At 54.1% G+C, this 17339-nt stretch overlaps 1 protein-coding gene across 2 annotated transcripts in view; it reads left to right on the top strand.

Moving 5' to 3' along the window:
• Window positions 1-6529: 6529 nt before the first annotated feature.
• LOC111150890 (cornichon family AMPA receptor auxiliary protein 3) overlaps window positions 6530-17339 on the top strand; it is an 89495-nt gene continuing 78685 nt past the window's right edge. Inside the window, exon 1 of one of the 2 annotated variants that reach the window (XM_022508571.1) lies at window positions 6530-6650. In XM_022508571.1, coding sequence (XP_022364279.1) covers window positions 6570-6650 — 81 coding nt within the window. In that variant the 5' untranslated portion in view covers window positions 6530-6569. The remainder of the gene's footprint in view (window positions 6651-17339) is intronic. The other variant, XM_022508572.1, reaches the window with a different exon arrangement.

The raw sequence follows: 17339 nt of genomic DNA, 5'->3' as shown, positions 1-17339 counted from the left end.
CATTGAGCCTCCACCTTCAGGTCAGGTCATGATCTCAGAGTCCTGGGATGGAACCCCACATCGGGCTCTCTGCTTGGTGGGGACCTGCTTCCTCCTCTCTCTCTGCCTGTCTCTCTGCCTTCTTGTGATCTCTGTCTGTCAAATAAATAAAATCTTTTAAAAAAATGCTCAAATTATTATGAAGTGTTGAGTTATTTTGTCGTAATTTCATGTATTATGTAATTTTGTAGTAATTGTTGTGAGTGTGGGAGCTGGGCTGGCCTGGCTCGCAGCCGCAGAAGGGGCTCTGGACTGTGATTCACTACCAGTATCACTCCTCGTTCTCTGCAGACTCGGAAGATAGAGGTGGACCATATTTAAGTGAACAGTAACAAACAGATTCACATTTCATTTTCTTTCATCAGTTCATCTTTAATATTCTATATGTAAATTCTGAAATGCAGAAATACTGGAACACTGCATTTAGCCCTTGCACAAACATAGTGACTGTTGGAGTTGGTGGCAGGTGAGGGCCAGGGAGAGATCTGGGAGTCAAGAGCCGGTGCACCCTGGGACACACGAGCCTGTCTTGGTGTGCTCACCATGGACTCTTGTCACAGCTTCTGACAATTGGCCTGAATGGATGAGTTTCACTTAGAACTTCATTATTTATTAATTTTCCCATCCACAGCCACAACCGTTATGATATTTACCAATCAGAACAGAAGATTTCAAGACAACCAGACCATCCCTGCTGCAGTTATACTAGTGAATTTTGGCTGAATACAACTGCGAGGTGGAAAGTTGAAGATCTCAGAAGTCAAAGATCTTTCCAGTTCTGGAGAGATTCTGGGAGATGCCCCTCTGGGGTGAGACGAGAGGGGAGAATGACTCTGCCAATGACCAGGAGGAGGTGGGGAGCAATGTCTTGTAGACGGGAAGGAGGCTGAAGTTGGGGTTCTGGAAGAGAGGGGACCCCTCTATGCTGTTTGACCCCCATGACTCGGGGAGGGGGCAAGACCTCACAGACACAGCTGTGTGGTGCCCAGGAAGGGTGCACGTGGGCATAGGGGCTCCCAGCACTCCAGCTAGGAGGGAGCAGAAGGCCAGAGGTCAGAGGACCTGGGGCCAGGCCAGCTGGGATGGCAGCAGGAAGCAGGGTGGGCAGATGACCAGTGGCAGAGAGAGGATCTGCCCAGTGTTTGGTGGAGGGCAGCCCCCTAGATCTCATGGGGAGCCCCGGCGAACGTGATACTGAATTCCTTGCTAGTCAAGTGGGAAGAGGACACACAGTTAGATTTCAGTTATTTTAAAGAAAATGAAGAGGGGATTGATCCAGTACTCTCAAGTTAGCTCGTCCACCAAGTGCACATGTGCCACCCAAGTGGACATGGTCCAGAGTCAGACAAGCCAGCTCACAGAGATGGAGGCACGCACAGCAACAGACAGGGGCTTCCTGAATACGGTCACTGTGCTCAGCATGGAGCTCTCAATGGCAGACGTTCAGCTTAGAAAAATTAGTGTTGGATAAATTACACGAAAGAAAATGGTTAAAAAATCCTAAGGGTGAGAGATGCCTCGAGGGAAAATCTTTACATTCTGTGTGGAACAAATGAGCTATAAAATACAATTTGGGACAACCAGGAAGCACATGTGGCAAAATATTGATGGTTGTGGAATGTGGGTGATATGGAGGAGAATGTTCATTCTACCCCTCTACACATTTGAAAAAATTTTTAAATATTTTATTCATTTAGAGAGTGTGCATACAAGTTGGGGAGGGGCAAAGGGAGAGGGAGAAGCAGACTCCCCGCTGAACACGGAACTGAGGGTTCATCCAAGGACCCTGAGATCATGACCTGAGCCAAAATCAAGAGTCAGACTGACTGAGCCACCCAGGTGCCCCTACACTGGAAAGTTTTATGAGTGAAAATCCCACTAATGGGTAGGGAAGAAATGTGAACATCCAAAAAGTCCACCCAAAACCTTTTTTTCTTTGCCTTACTATTTGATAAAGGCCAGAATGAGAAAAGACTCATCTCAGACTCACTTGCAATAAGGGATGGCAGCTGAGTGTCCGAATTCTGGCCTATCAAATGGAAGAGATCCCTCAGGAGGATTTCCATTACTTTCCGAAAAAACATGCCTTTGTGGGCTGAAATCTTTTGGCTCTTTTCTTTTGTCCTGCCTGCAACATGGATGGAGATGCAGCAACCTTTCTGTGACCATGAGAACCAAATCCACGTGCTAAGCATAGTAAGTCAGGAAGGTAAAAGGAGTTGGGGGCAGTAATGGTGTCAAGGAGCTGCTATACCAGCCCTGAACTGATTATCTGATTTCCTCTTGCATCAGGAAAACATCCACCCCCCAACATTAAACCATGGTATCAGTTAAGAATTGTGATGGGGCACCTGGGTGGCTCAGTGGGTTAAGCCTCTGCCTTCGGCTCAGGTCATGATCTCAGGGTCCAGGGATCGAGCCCCACATTGGGCTCTCTGCTCAGCGGGGAGCCTGCTTCCCCCCCACCCTCTGCCTGCCTCTCTGCCTACTTGTGATCTCTCTCTCTGTCATATAAATATATAAAATCTTAAAAAAAAAATTGTGTTTACCTGTAAGAGAATTCCTTACTCTCGTGCCTTAAAAAAAGTCAGAAGTTTTATTGTCTCACATTGTAAGAAGCCAGAGAATAGGAAATTCAGGGCTGGTTTGGTGGCTCTGTCATGTTGTCAATGGTACTGCCTCCATCTTTTTAGCTTTTCCATTCTTAATATGTTGATTTCTTCCTCATTGTCACAATATGGCTTCTGTACCTCCCTATATCATATCTGCATTCTAGGCAAAGAAAAGTGTATATCTCCTGAGCTCAAACAGTGTCAAATGGCTGTTTGTGGCTGCATGGTGGCTAGGAAAAAAAAAATAAATAAAGCAATCGCCTTTTCAATGTCTACAGTTGGTGAAACAATGTAGGTTGGTCTCTCAACATCCTTTCCTCAATACTTTTTCTCCTGCCTTCCTCTACTGTGTCACGGGCAGTTCTTCTCCTCCTCCCTCTTCCAGCCCTCCCTTGTGAAGGAGTTATTTATAACCTCACCAATGAGGCTGGGAATCTTTCAAGTCCCTGACAGTTCTCACCACCACTAAATAACATTTGTTGAATTAATAAACTGTAACTGCGAGCGGTTCTTATTTTCTGAGATTCTACTACCCCAGATAATTCTGCAATTGAAGACACAAGATAGAGTAGGGCTGGGGAAAGCTCAAGAAAAACAGAGGCTAAAGTATGTATGGAACTTTGAAAGTCAGAGTGGTAGGATAATGGATTCAATTTTTGTTTGCTTGATATTTTATTTTGATGTAGACACTCCTGATTCCAGTAATGCTGGGCTAGATCATTCAGACCAATCCTCCCACTAAAAACAATTTAAAAAGCCGAATAAAGTCTAAAAACATCTTCTGAAAAGCACCAAAGACTTACCCAGAGAGTAAGGAATTACTGCGGCCAAATTCTGAGAGTGGGCGAGATCCAGAGCCGTTGACCTAGCACTGGGAGACAGTTTTGCCCCTTGGCAAAAGATTAGCATTTGCTAATCTGGAGGAAGGGTAGGAGTCTGAATTACGATTTTAGTGCTTTGTAGGGCTTTGGGGCAAAAGCCGAATTCCAAGGACTAGGAGGGCTTGGGGCTTGATAACCACTTGCTTTGCCCGGATATCTAAAAGGACCACTCCTTGTGAATAAGGGTGAATTGAGAAAACCAGCCCTGAAACAGACGATGGTCTTCTGGTTACCCTAGAAAATCTCAAACCCTGCATTTGGAGCAAGAAAATTCTAGAATGTTCATGTCCCCCACTCACCTGGCAAAAGATGTAGAAAATCCTCCTTGGGGAAAGAGGACACCATCTTAGTCTTCAAATTTCTGCAAAGAACTTAAAAAAACAAAAAACAAAAACCAAAAAACCAAACCTGTTTGACACACAATAAAAACCTTGTGGATATCAGAGGAGCGAGGACTCCACAAGCACGAGCCAGCAGAAGCAAAAGACAATAGATCAAACCTGAAGGAACTCAAAATACTGCAACGATCACATCTCCCTGTGATATTTTCTTACTGTTTTGGTGGCATACATAATTTGTATGGTATAATTACAACCTTAGTGACTGATATAAAGGAATGGTTGATATACAATGAAAAGCAAACAGAGCTAGAAGTCAGCACAGCCCCATGGTGTTGATGGTGTCTGAGAGCGGCCAACTCTGGTGTCCGTTTTATCCTTTTTCATTTCCGTATTTTCCAAATTTTCTTGAACAAGAATTTTTACTAGAAGACATACAAGTAAAAGACAAAGTGATAAAGAGTGTAACCCAGAGTGGGGCTGGATTCACAGGTGCAAAACATCCTCAGTTGCCCAAGGTCCTGTGGCCAGAAGGGCGCCATACTTGGATGAATGCTCTGCTGCTTCTATCTTGAGATTCTTAAGAATTTTGAACAGGGAACTCTACATTTCCATTTTGTACTTGGCCTCCCCAGTCCTGCATAGCCAGCCCTCACCCAGAGGCAGTTGAATGCTGATCGGTGGACGCTCTGTCAACAGCCACTGGGCTGGTATGTTTTCTGTACTTTCCACTGAAAGGTGTCTAGTTTCCGAGTTGGAGGTATGCCCACACAGCTGCAAGAACACGGAGGTATGGAGGAAAGCCCCCTGGGGCAGGAGCATGCAGGTCTCATCCTCGCTCTGTCCTGGCGAGTCTAGGACTAGCTCTAAATCCTTCCGTCCATCCCCAGAGCCACTGGAGTCATAACTGTGCATGGCGATTAACACACCGGGCTCAGAACTGATCAACAACTATTTATTTAGCATGCACTCTGCAAGACAGCAGGTGCTCTGAGACCCACTCTCACCATGTGCTGAAATGACTGGAAATCGCTTACAAAGGAAACATGGCACGTTTCCAAGATGCTGGGCCACTGGGGCAAAGTGTGCAGACTATAACCCTACCGCATACAGAACTACAGGCCCAGCACCCCCACCCAGGTTCTTTCCTCATGTTTCCATTTAACCCCTTGACATAGATTGGAGTAGGCGTAGCCACTTTTTTTCAGATAAGAAAACCGAGGTTTAAAGAGGTTAAAAGGGGCGCCTGGGTGACTCAGTGGGTTAAGCCTCTGCCTTCCGCTCAGGTCATGATCTAAGGGTCCTGGGATGGAGCTCCGTGTCGGGCTCTCTGCTCAGCAGGGAGCCTGCTTCCCCCTCTCTCTCTGCCTGACTCTCTGCCTACTTGTGATCTCTCTCTGTGTGTCAAATAAAGAAATAAAAAATCTAAAAAAAAAAAAAAAAGAGGTTAAGAAACTTTCACGAAGGGGTCCGACTCCAAAAGCATATGCTCTGGACAGTTCCACTGGACCTACACCAATAATAGTCAACGTGGCTGCCTTTCAGCCCAGACAGGGTCTGGGTCTGCCAACCCCAAGTCAGACAGCAGGGTGAGGGGGCTCTCCAAGGGGAAGCCGTCCCTGCGGGACTTTGCAGGGGCTGGCGCAGCGCCGCCAATGCGGACCCACGTGAAGGGCACTACAGGAGCAGTGCTGGGGCCCAAGGGCTCGTCCCGCGTCCCCAGCCACACAGGGCCGGCCCACTCGGGCGACGCTGCGAGCACCCGCGGCGGCGGCCGCTGCGGGGCGCGAGTACGCACGGTCCCCTCCCGCAGCTCCCACCTCCTCAGACGCACGTGTTCCGAGTCCCCCCCCGCGCCGCCTGCCGCAGGTGTCCTGGGAGAGGCGGGCGCGCACAGCGCGGGCGCCCCCGCCGAAGATCTCCCGGCGGCGGGGGGGTGGGGGGGTGGTGGGCGGCGCTCGCAGGAGCGGGAGCCCGGGACCGAGGCACAGGCGGCGGCGGCGGCGGTGACAGCAGCAGGTGGAGCGAGCTCCGAGGCGGGCGCGGCTCCCGGTCTGAAACCCGCCTCGGCGGCCGCCGGGAAGCAGGCAGGCCCGCGGGGCCCGGAGCCCTGCGCGCCGGGTCCAGCCTGGTTGCGGGGAAGGTTGGGTCGCCGCGCGGGGCTCCCGCGCCTGCGACCCCCGCAAGACCTGTGCTCGCGGGAGGTAGCGCCCGCGGCTCTGGGATCTGGGAGGAGCTCGCGGGGCTGCGCGGGAGGGTCCCGGGTGGCGCTCCCGCCTCTCCTCGGACTCGGGCGCGGGAAGCCGCGGCTCTTCGGGCGCAGGAGCTGGTCGCGCGGCCCTCGCCGGGTTTGCTTCGGAGGCTCTCTGGCTGCACTGGTCTGCACGAGTTCTCTACTGACTGGTTTCCTCGATTTGGGGACTGTTCCCGCCAGCGACGCCGGAGCACCCGGCCGTGAGTCCGCGGGCGGGCGGGCTGGTGTCCTCCCGACCGCAGCTTCGGGATCCCGGCGCTGACCGCCGCCCCTGACCCTCGAGGCTCCCCTGCTGGCCTGCCTCCTCCCAGCCTCCGGCCTCGACGCAAGGGTGTGGACCTAGCCTGCCCCTCTAGGAGGGAGGGCGGTCCTCGAGTGGCGCTGGCCTCCGAGGACCTTCTTGGTGTGCGGCGGGACTGGGGTGCGCTTGGCCCCGCCGCTGGCCATGGCCTTCACTTTCGCTGCTTTCTGCTACATGCTGTCCCTGGTGCTGTGCGCCGCGCTCATCTTCTTCGCCATCTGGCACGTGAGTAACCGGCAGCGGCTTCTCTTTTTTTTAGTCCCGTTCCTCCCTTCCTTCCCCGCTTTCTCTGAAGTACACCTGACCGTGGAGCGAGGGGCGGACGGCGCCAGCCGCCGCGCACCCACGGGCTGGACCCTCGGCCGGCCAGGTCCCGGGTCAGGGGGACAGTTAGGGGCATCCCGAGTCCGCGGCGCGCGCGCCCTTGGCGCCCGGCTGCTGGCGGGGGGGCGGAGGGAGCCCTGGTTCCCCGGCGAGGCCCCAGTGCTGGGCCCGCGGCGGCGCCCCCGCCTACCCTGCTCCTCCCTACCCGCCGGGAGCGAAGGAGCGACGCCGCTGCCGTCCCGGCAATTAGTCGAGTAGCTGTAACAACTAAACATTGAAAATGTCAGCGTCTGCGGTGGGTTGCGTTTAGACACGTTTGGAGACAAAACGGAGACACCACGGGAGCGCCGTTGGAGAGGGCGCGCAGCGAGAGGGGCCTGGAGGAGACGGGACCAGCAGCGGGGATCGCCTGTCCCGTGGGGGAGAGGCCCCTGCGGGCCACGAGTTTCCCCCTCCTCCGCTGTCTCGGGGCCCAGCCACCAAGTTGCTGCAAGGTCCCCCGCAGGTGGCAGACTCCCCGCTCCAGCGTCCCGCCGTCCTTCCCGGGCTGCGCCCGGCTGGGAGCAGTGGAGGTAGGCCCCGGTTCTGAAGGTGCAGTGGGGGTCTAGGACGTGCAGCACTTCTGCATAAGGGGAGGAGGAGGCCGCAGTACAGATCGGTGCCACACTTGGCAAGCCCAGTGCTCCCAGGGGCCCCTTCTTTGAGGGCCCCTTGCCCTAGCCAGTGGGGAGCTGGTGGGTAGAAGAACAGCGGAGGTCTGAAGTTCCAGACTGAGCGCGCAGATTGCAACCTCATGGACCCGCGAGTCTGGGGGCGAATAGGGACCCTGGCAGGGGTTCCTGGAGGCTGGTCTCTGTCTCAGACCAGCCTTCCAGAGCTCGTGTGCAGGGGCAGTTGCCCCACGGGAAGAGCTGCAGGCTGGGTGGGATGCTGGTGTTTCCTAGGGGCGATTTCTGGAGTGAGAGGATTTATCTCAAGAACGAACTAAGCTAGAGCAGGTCCTGTTACAGGGCTTCCCAGGAGTGAGGAGAAGGAACAGGTTAACACTTCCTTTCATATCCCCAAAGCGAGAGTTGACCTAGGTGGTCCCCAGGCTTCCTCTTGCGTCTAGATTGTGCAAGTCTGTGAATCAGTTGGTTTAGGAAGGTGGGGGAGTGTTGGAGAAGAAATTCAGACACAGGAATTTCGGGGCTGATCAAAAAATCCGGCGGTGAAAGTGATGGGATTTTGTGGTCTCTCCTCTGTCCCCGGATTCTGGGTCTAATTCTTTCTGCAGAAAGGAGCTTAGAGGTTGTTGACGTTGTTAAGGGAGAATGAAACTCTACCTAATTTGGAATAAATAGGGGTGCAGAACAGATCACACCCAATTAGTGCCGCACGTACCTGCCCGTGTGTTTCAATGGAGCTTTCTGTGTTTCCCCGGATCTGGGGAGTTATTCGGATTCCAGAAGGCTAACAACTCCCCTTTTCGGCAATACTTCAGCTGCTGTTTCTTTATGTTCTTGTCTTGGCCAGAGGGTGGCGGGTAGCCGAGAGCTCCATCAAACTGTCAGCCCAGGAGCAGAGCAGGTAACCAGCAAGAAGAATTTCCTCTCCCTCAGGGGAAGATAATAAATAATTCAAGAGCAGATTAATTAAGTGGATGGTGTGTGCAGCTGGTTGACCTGTGAATCGAAGCTGGCCGGTGGGGTGATTCCCGGCAGCCTCCGTTCAGGTTCCAGGCGCGCACCCCCTTGTCCGGGGAGTAGTCGAATGCTGGCGGGTCCTGACCAGGTTCCCAGTGGGAGTGTCGTGTCAAGATTCCATTTTCTGATAATAAAAAGAACCTGTGCTCTTTGAATTCCGGTTATGAAGAGCGTGGCCAAGTCTCCAGCTTCTGTTCTTTCCTGTATATTTTCCTTCCCGCTGCCTCGGAATCAAACAGCCCAGAGCCTCCCCATGTTGACTTGGCTCCCAAGCATTGAAAGGGGAAATCGATGCACATGTGGTGTGTGTGGGTGTTGCCTATAGGGTGGTAATTACTTCCATGAAAGTTTAGGCTGTGCGTTTGCTTTGCTGGCTTCTTATCTTCCTTATATATATTTTTTGATCTGATAAGCCATATCGATTGCTTAGCTTATGCTAACATCCCCAGAGAATACAAGGTGCACTTAGCAATATACTACAGTTAAAAAGCCTGCCAGTCGCCGTGTGTTGGTTGTAAGACAGGAGGACGGCACCTTTTTCTTACTTAATGATACACGCCTTCCTAGAGGGAATGATAGTAGTTACCACTTAAGGACCGAGTCCCGCCAGCCAGTTCTAGGCACTCAGTGAGGACCTGTCACATGTCCCTCTAGGTGTTTACTTCCCCTGGAGGCCCAGGGGAAAGGGGGATGTGGCCATATCCACATTGCTTTCAAGTCTTGTGTTTTACTTTGAAAATTTATTTGCATCTGTTTTCAAATGAAAGGAATTTGAATGGCAGATTAATTTTTTTATCAACCACTATTTGCCACATTTGGAACATTCAGAATAAAAGTGAGGGTGTGATTTTATTTTGGTGTGTGTGTGTGTGTGTGTGTGTGTGTGTGTGTGTGTGTGTGTGTTTGGCTTTGTGTGCCTTCAGGCACATGGCTTCTGCCCCTGGCAGTCCTGCATTCCTCAGAGCTGGCATTTTATAGATCCAGGAACTGTGGATCAGAGAGGTTATGAAACTTGCCCGAGGTTGCACAGCTGGTGTGTGCTGGAGCTGGGATTTGAGCTGCGTCTGAGCCTGGTGTGCCCATGTTGTCTTTCTAACGCAAGTCACTATCTTTGGCTTGTTTAACTTTGATAATAGTAGCTAATGTTTTTACACAGTGGATTACTTTTCTGTATAAATGAAATATTTGGGTCCAGAATATCTGATTGGAGTTATAACAACAGAAACGACTGACACATTATATATCCTTTTAAAAAAGAGGAGATCCTCAGTCTTTAAAAAACTAGTATTTCTGCTTATAAAATGATACAGGTTCCTTGCCGAAAAATTTGAACTATACATATATGGAACAAAGTCATCATTAATCATGTTCTCCAGAAAAGATTTGGGGGTTTCTTCTTCCAAACATTACATATCCATGTATCTTAAAAAATTGCATATGGATGTTTAGGAGGAAGCAAGGTGTTCTGAAGAGTTTCAGATGGGCAGTGATTTCTCTTTCCAGACGATATAAAATGAACAGTGTTTACTGACAAGAGCACACTATCTCTGCCTTGGCTGGCCCTTTTGCAGATGGTCGCATTTATATAAATATAGATGAAACCATTCTTGGATCAAAGACCCATTTCAGGTTTTTAGCTTTCAAAGTTTTTTTTTTTTTTTTTCATTTTTTATTTAAATACACAGAGTCACTTGTAAAGCCTCTGAATTTTGACAAGATACAAATAAAATGAATTCCTGATATTTCTTTGGACGTCCGGCAGCATTTGCTGTGGGAGGGCCTGCAGGGGCCCCAGCAGATGATAACAGCACGTATTGACGCGACGCAGTTTTGCTGGGCAGGACGGTGTCCTGGTGGAGCCCCGTGGCCAGTCCCAGCCTGCCACAGATCCCGCCCCGGGGACCTGGTGCTCCTCTCAGTCTCTCCTCTTTTCCATCTGGAGAAAGGACGTAGTTGACGTGATGTGGTGGGCTGTCTGGGGCTGGACTAGCCTGGCTTTGGAGGACTCCACTTTGGTCTGCTCAGCAGGCGGAGCTGAGAGGTCAGCGACGCTCCCTTCTGCCTGGGACGTCCCGTGCCCTCTGGCATCTCTATGCCCGACGTGGGGTGCGGAAGGAAGCTCCCCCCTATCGGGGTCCCCCTCGTTCTCCAGAGCTGAAGGGCACTGCAGGGCTTGTGCAAGGGGCTCAGCAAATAACCCGGGGATGATTTCTTGTTCTCTTCTGGCTGATGTGGTGACTCATTTCTGAATTGGCTTCTGGCTACTTCTCTGGGACTGTTCCCTGGGTGGTTTGAGCACATGCATTTTCTGCAGTAGCCTGGCCTTTTGGAACCCTGGAATCTGTTGCTTTTACAACAGAAGACTGGCCATGAGCAGGGGTGTGAGGGCCCATCTCGAACCTAGCGGTTCTCTTGTGGTGCATAGCCTGGGGACGAGTGCTGGCTGTTCCCGGAGAGCGCGCCTTCAGTAAGGGGTGACATCGGTGCTGCCTCATGTCTCCTGGCTATTGGCTGGGGTCTTCTGCAACTACCCTATACAGGACGGCCTCCAGCCTCTGGTTTGTCCCCTGCCCCCACTCAGGCTGGAGAGAGGAAGGAGGGTGCAGAATTCAGGGAGGCACCGGCCCCTATCCCCACTGCTTGGTGAAGTTCGGGGCCTGGTTGGGTGGGATGTTGGGAGGGGGGCACTGTGACATTTGACTTTGAGGTCAGTATTCCTGAACAGACAGTAAAGGCAGAGACTGTTGGGAAGCTTTTGCCAGGTAACGCCTGAAGCCAGCTGGGCAGAGTCCCCTCCTGAATCACGAGGCCTGGTGACCTGGCTTCACTCCTGTCCAGCACCTGTACCCCTGCCCACGGCTCTGCACGGGGGTCTCCCCTACGCTCACCTTCTGCTGCTCCCCCTCCCAGTATGTCAGCAAACCAGTTCCCCTGGCACCCCGCTCCCCTAGAAATGTGCTGGGTGGTTAGAGCCCTTGCCAGCTCTCCCTGGGCTGTCATTCTGCCTCTGTCGGCCACTCCCCTAGGGTCTTGCCAGGCCCTGGCATCTGTCGCAGTCTTGGGCCTCCTCTGTGTCTCCCACCTTTCCAGGGGAGGGGGCAGGGCCCTCCACACTCTGTTGTTTGGTCGAGGCCCCGTGTGACCGGGACCGTTTCCTGTGTTCCACCCTGCGCCCCCTGACCTCACCGACCTCCAGCCAGCTCTCACCATGGCCTTTGGCCCCTTGTGCCCACGGTCCCCTAGGAAACCACTCGGCCCCTGTCTGCCGTCTGCCTGTGCCCAGGGCTGCTGGAGCGGGTGATGTATGGCTCAGTCCTGGACCTCCAGCAGGCTCCTGGCCGGTTCTTTCAGCTCTAGTGATGCTGTTCCAGATCCTTGGCATTTCCCCAGAGCCCCCAAAGCCCCATACCCTCTCTCAGACTTCAGTCCCAGTTGACAGAGAAGGTGGGGTTACTGGCAGGGACACATGGGTACCTCGCCCGTCCCTGAGCTGCTGAGTCTGCCAGCACCGGTCTCCTTCCCTCTTGGACTCAGAAGCGTCTCTCCCGTCGGGAGGCCAGCCCCTCCCCTGTGGGCTCCCCGGGGACATCACCCATCATGGCTCCCAGCCCCTGTGTCCTCAGCCGCTGCCCTCCGCTGGTCCATCCGCGGTGTCCCTGAGCTCACGGGCCAGCTGCTTTGTGCTGGACCCTCACGATGCTGCCGGCCTCTTCCTTCTCAGACTGGTTTTGCCTCCCCGTTCCCTCTTTATTCTTGTAGCAAATGTTCAAAAGCACCAAGACTGAAAAGCCTTCTGCTCCCGCCATCCAGAATCAGCAATGTTAGCGTTTTGCCACTTGAGTGTCTTAACCACCTTATTTAAGGCAATGTGTTTTCCTGTTGGCTCCGCCTCGCACCCCGCCTATTCTTGGCTCTGCTCTCGGCAAAAGCTCTGGTGGCCAGTCTCCCAGTGCCATTCAGGGCTCCCCTGTGGCCTGTCCGAGGCCTTGGGCTCAGGTGACCAGTTTCCCAGTGCCATACAGGACTCCTCCGTGGTGTGTCCGTGGCCTCGAGGTGCTGGCCCACATCCTCCTTGTGGCTCTTCCTCCCTTGCCCCCATCCCAAAATGCCAGTGCCCTTGACCCCGTAGATCGTGTATGGGGCTGCCTGCCCCACAGCCTGGGTCGTGCCCTCCTCCACCACAGTGATCTGCCTGCGGTGCCCATCTTTCCCCTGTTAGCATCCGCTCCTATCTGTTTGCCTCTGGCCGCCCCACGTACACCTGGCCCAGGCCCTCTCCTGCCCTTTCTCAGGATGCATGCCCCTTCTGGAGCAGCACCCTTGGTTAAATCTCACCGGAATGACTTCCCTGTCCCAGCTTCTAGGAGCGACCTTTCGAGCTCCTCATGTCATCCTCATACTAAACACTTTTTCTGGCTGCTAGGGCCTGCAGGGTCCGGGCCTAGGTCACGCTTTGACCACTTGGCTTCAGTGTTCCTGACATTCTCAGCTTCTTGTAGTTCATAGCACGGGCTGTCCTGCAGCTCAGCAGAGCTCAGCGGCTCTGCTCCGTCCCAGCCTCTGTCCTCGGCGATGCCTGGCTGTCTTGGTCCCTGACCCCGCCATGCTGGTGCCCTGGTCTGAGCCCCTCTGTTGCACTCGTCCCCAGGGATTGCTTTGGATTGTTAGCCCTTCTGGGGCAGGAACTACCACCCTCACTTGTAGCCTGAGGTGCCCCCTACCCTCCACAGAAGTGTCCCCATGGTCAGAGCCCAGAGAGGGTAGAAGACACAAATCCAGGATCTGGGTGATTGCCTGCACCAGCCAAGGCCCGCAGACTCTTCCTCAGTGAATGGTTTCCCCGATTTACCTGGTTACAGCTGTCATCTGGGTGCTTATTAAAAGTGCACTCATGGAGCCTGGCCAGGTGGTAGGAGCACATCTAAGCTCAGCCCGGCATCCCTGGGGTGGTGGAGACACTCGACGGGGCACCCAAGTCTGGAGGGCCACTCTGGGCTAGGATTCTGAACAGGAGAGGTGAGGAGGGAGGGAGCCATTGGAATGGGCTGTCAGATAGACAGGATGATGTCGGCTGGGCTGATTTATGCATGGAGACAGCAAAGCCACAGCGTCTGGGGACACCCATTTTTGATCAGTGGTGATGGTGAGATGCGCCATCCTCCCCTCCTGTGATGCCCGGGCGCAGATAGTCCCCTTGCAGCTTAGATAAGGCGTATCTGAGGTTCTAGCCTGATGTCTCTGCCGTTTGGATTCCTGGTGAGATGCTGGTCTTCTGGTGGAGGGAGGTTGTCAGAAAGGGACAGGGGCTGTGTCCGTTTAGAGAAGAGGCCGAGTGGATCCTGCTCCAGCCCTGAGGCCGTGCATAGGACCTGTGCACCCAGCTCTGCGGGACGGGAAGTGGTTAGTATCTGGGATCACTTGCAGCCAGGATCCCTGCATCCTAACACGGGAAACCGAGACTTGCCAGAACATCTTTTAGCAGCTCTTGGAATCTGATTAATTCCCATAAAGGTTACTGGAAGCTCCAAGTGCACAATTAAATCCTGAATTGGTCTCTGAATACCAATCTGGAACCTAACAATGAGGCTGGCGAATATTTTTAATTTGACATAGAAGCGGCAAGCGCGAAACGTTCTTGCATGCTGAATAAAATAAAGCCTGAACGAAAACCACCTCAAAAGATACAGAAATCAAGACGAAGCTGGGAGACGTTAATGAAATTGCCGACATTTCTGGGGGTTTGGGGTCCCGGGTGTTAGGACGTCCTGGTCTGGGTGGGGGGGGCTCTTGGCCAAAGGCATGGCGGGCTCACAGGAAGGTGCCACATGGCTCCGCGCTCAGCGTCCATCTCACGCCCCACCCCACAGGTAGGGTAGGTCTTATGGCGCCCACCTGTGTGCTTTTCCCCCTCTTCCATCATGGACCTAAGTTCCATGTGTTCTTCCACCGTGTGGGTCCTGTCTCGCCATGGTCAAGCCACTTGCTCTGGCCCAGCATGACGCCCAGGGAAGCTTGTGGGGCTTATCGGACCCTGCGCCTGCGTGACCGGGGCTGGCGTGCCACTCGGGCTGCTGGCTCTGCTGTCAGTGAGGTCGATGCGGACGGAGGGCAGGCTCTGCCGTCCCCATCACACACCGTGGAACCTAGGAGGATGCGGTGAACAGGGGCAGAGCGCAGCTGTGCTTGGTGGCTCTGACAGTCACCTCTTTCTCTTCTTGTTTGGGTGGTGAGTCTAGAAGACCCTGGAAGAAGAGGTTGTCTATGGCTTTGGGGACGGTGGTGGCCGGCCCCCAGGAAGGGTGTGGTGCAGCAAGCACTGGCCTCGCTCCACCTGCTCCACGCCAGGCCGACGCTGCACAGTCCCAGGAGCACCAGCAGCCGGCGGGCATGCGCAGCCGGCGGGGGGATGGCTCGGCACCGCGGGCCCTGGCTCCCCCTCGGATGGGCCTGTGAGAGCGGGGCCTCCCATCACCGCCCGACCCCCAGGCCGTGCTTGCAAGTGAGGCGTGCGGTTTTCTCTCTCCAGGATCTGTGAGCCTCCGTCTTCCCAGAACCGGCACGGGGCCCCAGTCCAGGGTTCAGAGCCGGGTGGGGTGGACCTGTCCCCTGCCCTCATGGAACTATTTGGCCCAGACTCAGCCTGCCTGGTCGAGCTCCCCAAGTTTCTGGCCCATGGCTGGCCTTTCTCCACATCGGCCTGGCTGCCCAACCGGGAGATGGACCTTACCTGGCCTGGTGGTTTCTCCTTTAGGCACTGCCCTGCTCCTCTCATGTTTTAACTTCAATTTTTTTTTTTTATTGTAGTAAAATATACGTCACATAGAATTGACTATTTTCCAGCCATGTTTAAGCGTACATCTCAGCGGCATTAAGTGTGTTCTCGTCATTCCGCCGCCATCCCTACTGTCCACTCCTAGAACTTTCTCATCCTCTCACCCTGTCCCCATGAAACACTGACCCCCACCCTCAGTCTCCCATAACCCTGGCGCCCTCGTCCCGCCATCATCCTGCCTGTCATCTCTGAATGTGGCTGTTCTCAGTGCCTTGTACAAGTGAGTCCTATCTGTCCATCTGGCTGCCTGGCTCATGAGCACAGTGCCCTGGAGACTCCTCCACGTGGGGGCAGTTGCCGTCTTGTTCCTTCTTGCGGTCGGAGAGCATCCAGTTGTCTGTCTTCCGATTTGCTCATCCCTTCCTCCGCTGGGTCCACCTGTGCTCTTTCTGGGAGCAGGTGGCCAGGGGTCTCTGCGTGCATACCCAGAAGCGGAGACGCGGGGTCCCGTGGGGATTCTCTTTACTTTCTGTGGTTCCCCTACTTCCACAGGCAAACCTCTCTCAGTCCTCAGCCTTGGCTGCGCGGGCTCTGGGCCCTGTCTTGACCTCTGGCCCCTGCCGGTGGCCTCTGTCTGCCTTCCTCCGGGACCGATGACAGCTACGACTGCCCCGGTGAACTCATGGGCTGAAATGCCCACTCCGTTTTGTTACGTTACTCTGGAGCCCTCAAGTCTTCTCGGCGAGTTGGTGAAAGACTATCTTTTCAAGTCTCAGCTTTGGGTCCTCATAGTCAGAAATTGTAAGCGGCTCTTGGCTTTGCCAGGGAGAGGGCCCCAGGAGGCTTCCTCAGGAAGACACAACAGTATTTGTCTGAGAATGGGGACACACACCGGAGTGAAGATCCAGGGGATCTGGTGAAAATTTTGTTGTTCAAAAAAACCCAACTTGCATTTCTGCTCTCACAAGGATGGGGGCCACAGCGGCTCGCTTGCCCTTGGTGGCTGCCAAGGGTGGAGGGGGAAGCCTGAGGGGGCTCACCGGGGCTGGGAGGGGCCGCCACGGGGGGAGGGGACTGTCAGCTCATAAGCGATTCACAGAATGGCTTTATTTTCTAGCTCTCTTGAGCTACCTTGAGTCACAAAGGTGGTTAAAAAAAAATACACCACCCAGATTTATAAAAATGTAGTTGCCCTCTGTCTGTCTGTGTCTCTGTCTCTCACACACGCACACAGTTACCACCACCACCAAAAATATTCCAAAGCAGGGACAAGCCCTCACTTCCCCGGCCAAACCTTCGGGGAGGATGGATTTGCTTTTCTCCGTTGCCCTGGGAGAAGGGTTCGTGGTGGATGTGGGGGGGCGACGAGTGCCTCTGTGCCCGTTTGCAGTTTGGGCCGAGTGCCTTCGTGGGGGCAGTGGAGACATACACCTCCCCCGACTCTCTGTACCTGGGGGCTTGTGACCCAGAGCCCCAGCTGGAGCCTGCCTGCAGGTGGCCAATGCCTGGAACTACCCGAGTGTGGGCTGGGATTGATGCCACCCGGCCAGACTGGGCTGTAACGGGTCCTTGGCGCTGGGTACACGTTTCCGACTGGATGAAACCTGATGTCCAGCCTTCCCACTGCAGGAGGAACCGCAGGCCAGGGCACCAGGAATCCCTGTTGAAAATGTCCCCCTCCTTCCATTCCTCTGGCTTTCCATTCATATTCTTTGTGGGATTGAGCCCAGCTCTGCACCGCCCCCCACAGGTGCTCCCGTGGGCTGGGTGCTCCAGGGCGTGTGGTGGGTGATGAGTCCGAGGCGTCAGGGGCTCCCAGGCCTTGACCGCTCTCTCCCTCCTTCCCGCCCTTCTTCCTCTCTTGCTTTTGACCTCCTTTTGTTCCTTCTTCTTGGCATGGAGCCTAGATCTGTCGGAGGCTGCACAATATTACTTAGCCCAGCTGGAGGGCCCCAGGGCTGGGAAGTTAGCTGCCACCACATCCCTCCCCCGAGGCGAGGAGAACTGCAGGCTGACATTTCCAGAGCAGCAGCCTTAGGTAACTCTGCTGTCGCGCCTGCCCGGGGTCCATTTGGACGCTCAGATCCAGCTCTCCCGCTGGGGAAAAATGCAGGGGAGGAAAGCAGAATCTTG

This window comes from Enhydra lutris, unplaced genomic scaffold, assembly GCF_002288905.1.
Source record: "Enhydra lutris kenyoni isolate GAN:26980312 unplaced genomic scaffold, ASM228890v2 scaffoldscaffold24, whole genome shotgun sequence".
In the NCBI taxonomy this organism is placed as follows: Eukaryota; Metazoa; Chordata; class Mammalia; order Carnivora; family Mustelidae; genus Enhydra; species Enhydra lutris.
The sequence above is the reverse complement of the archived record's forward strand: the minus strand, read 5'-3'. Positions and strand labels throughout refer to the sequence as shown.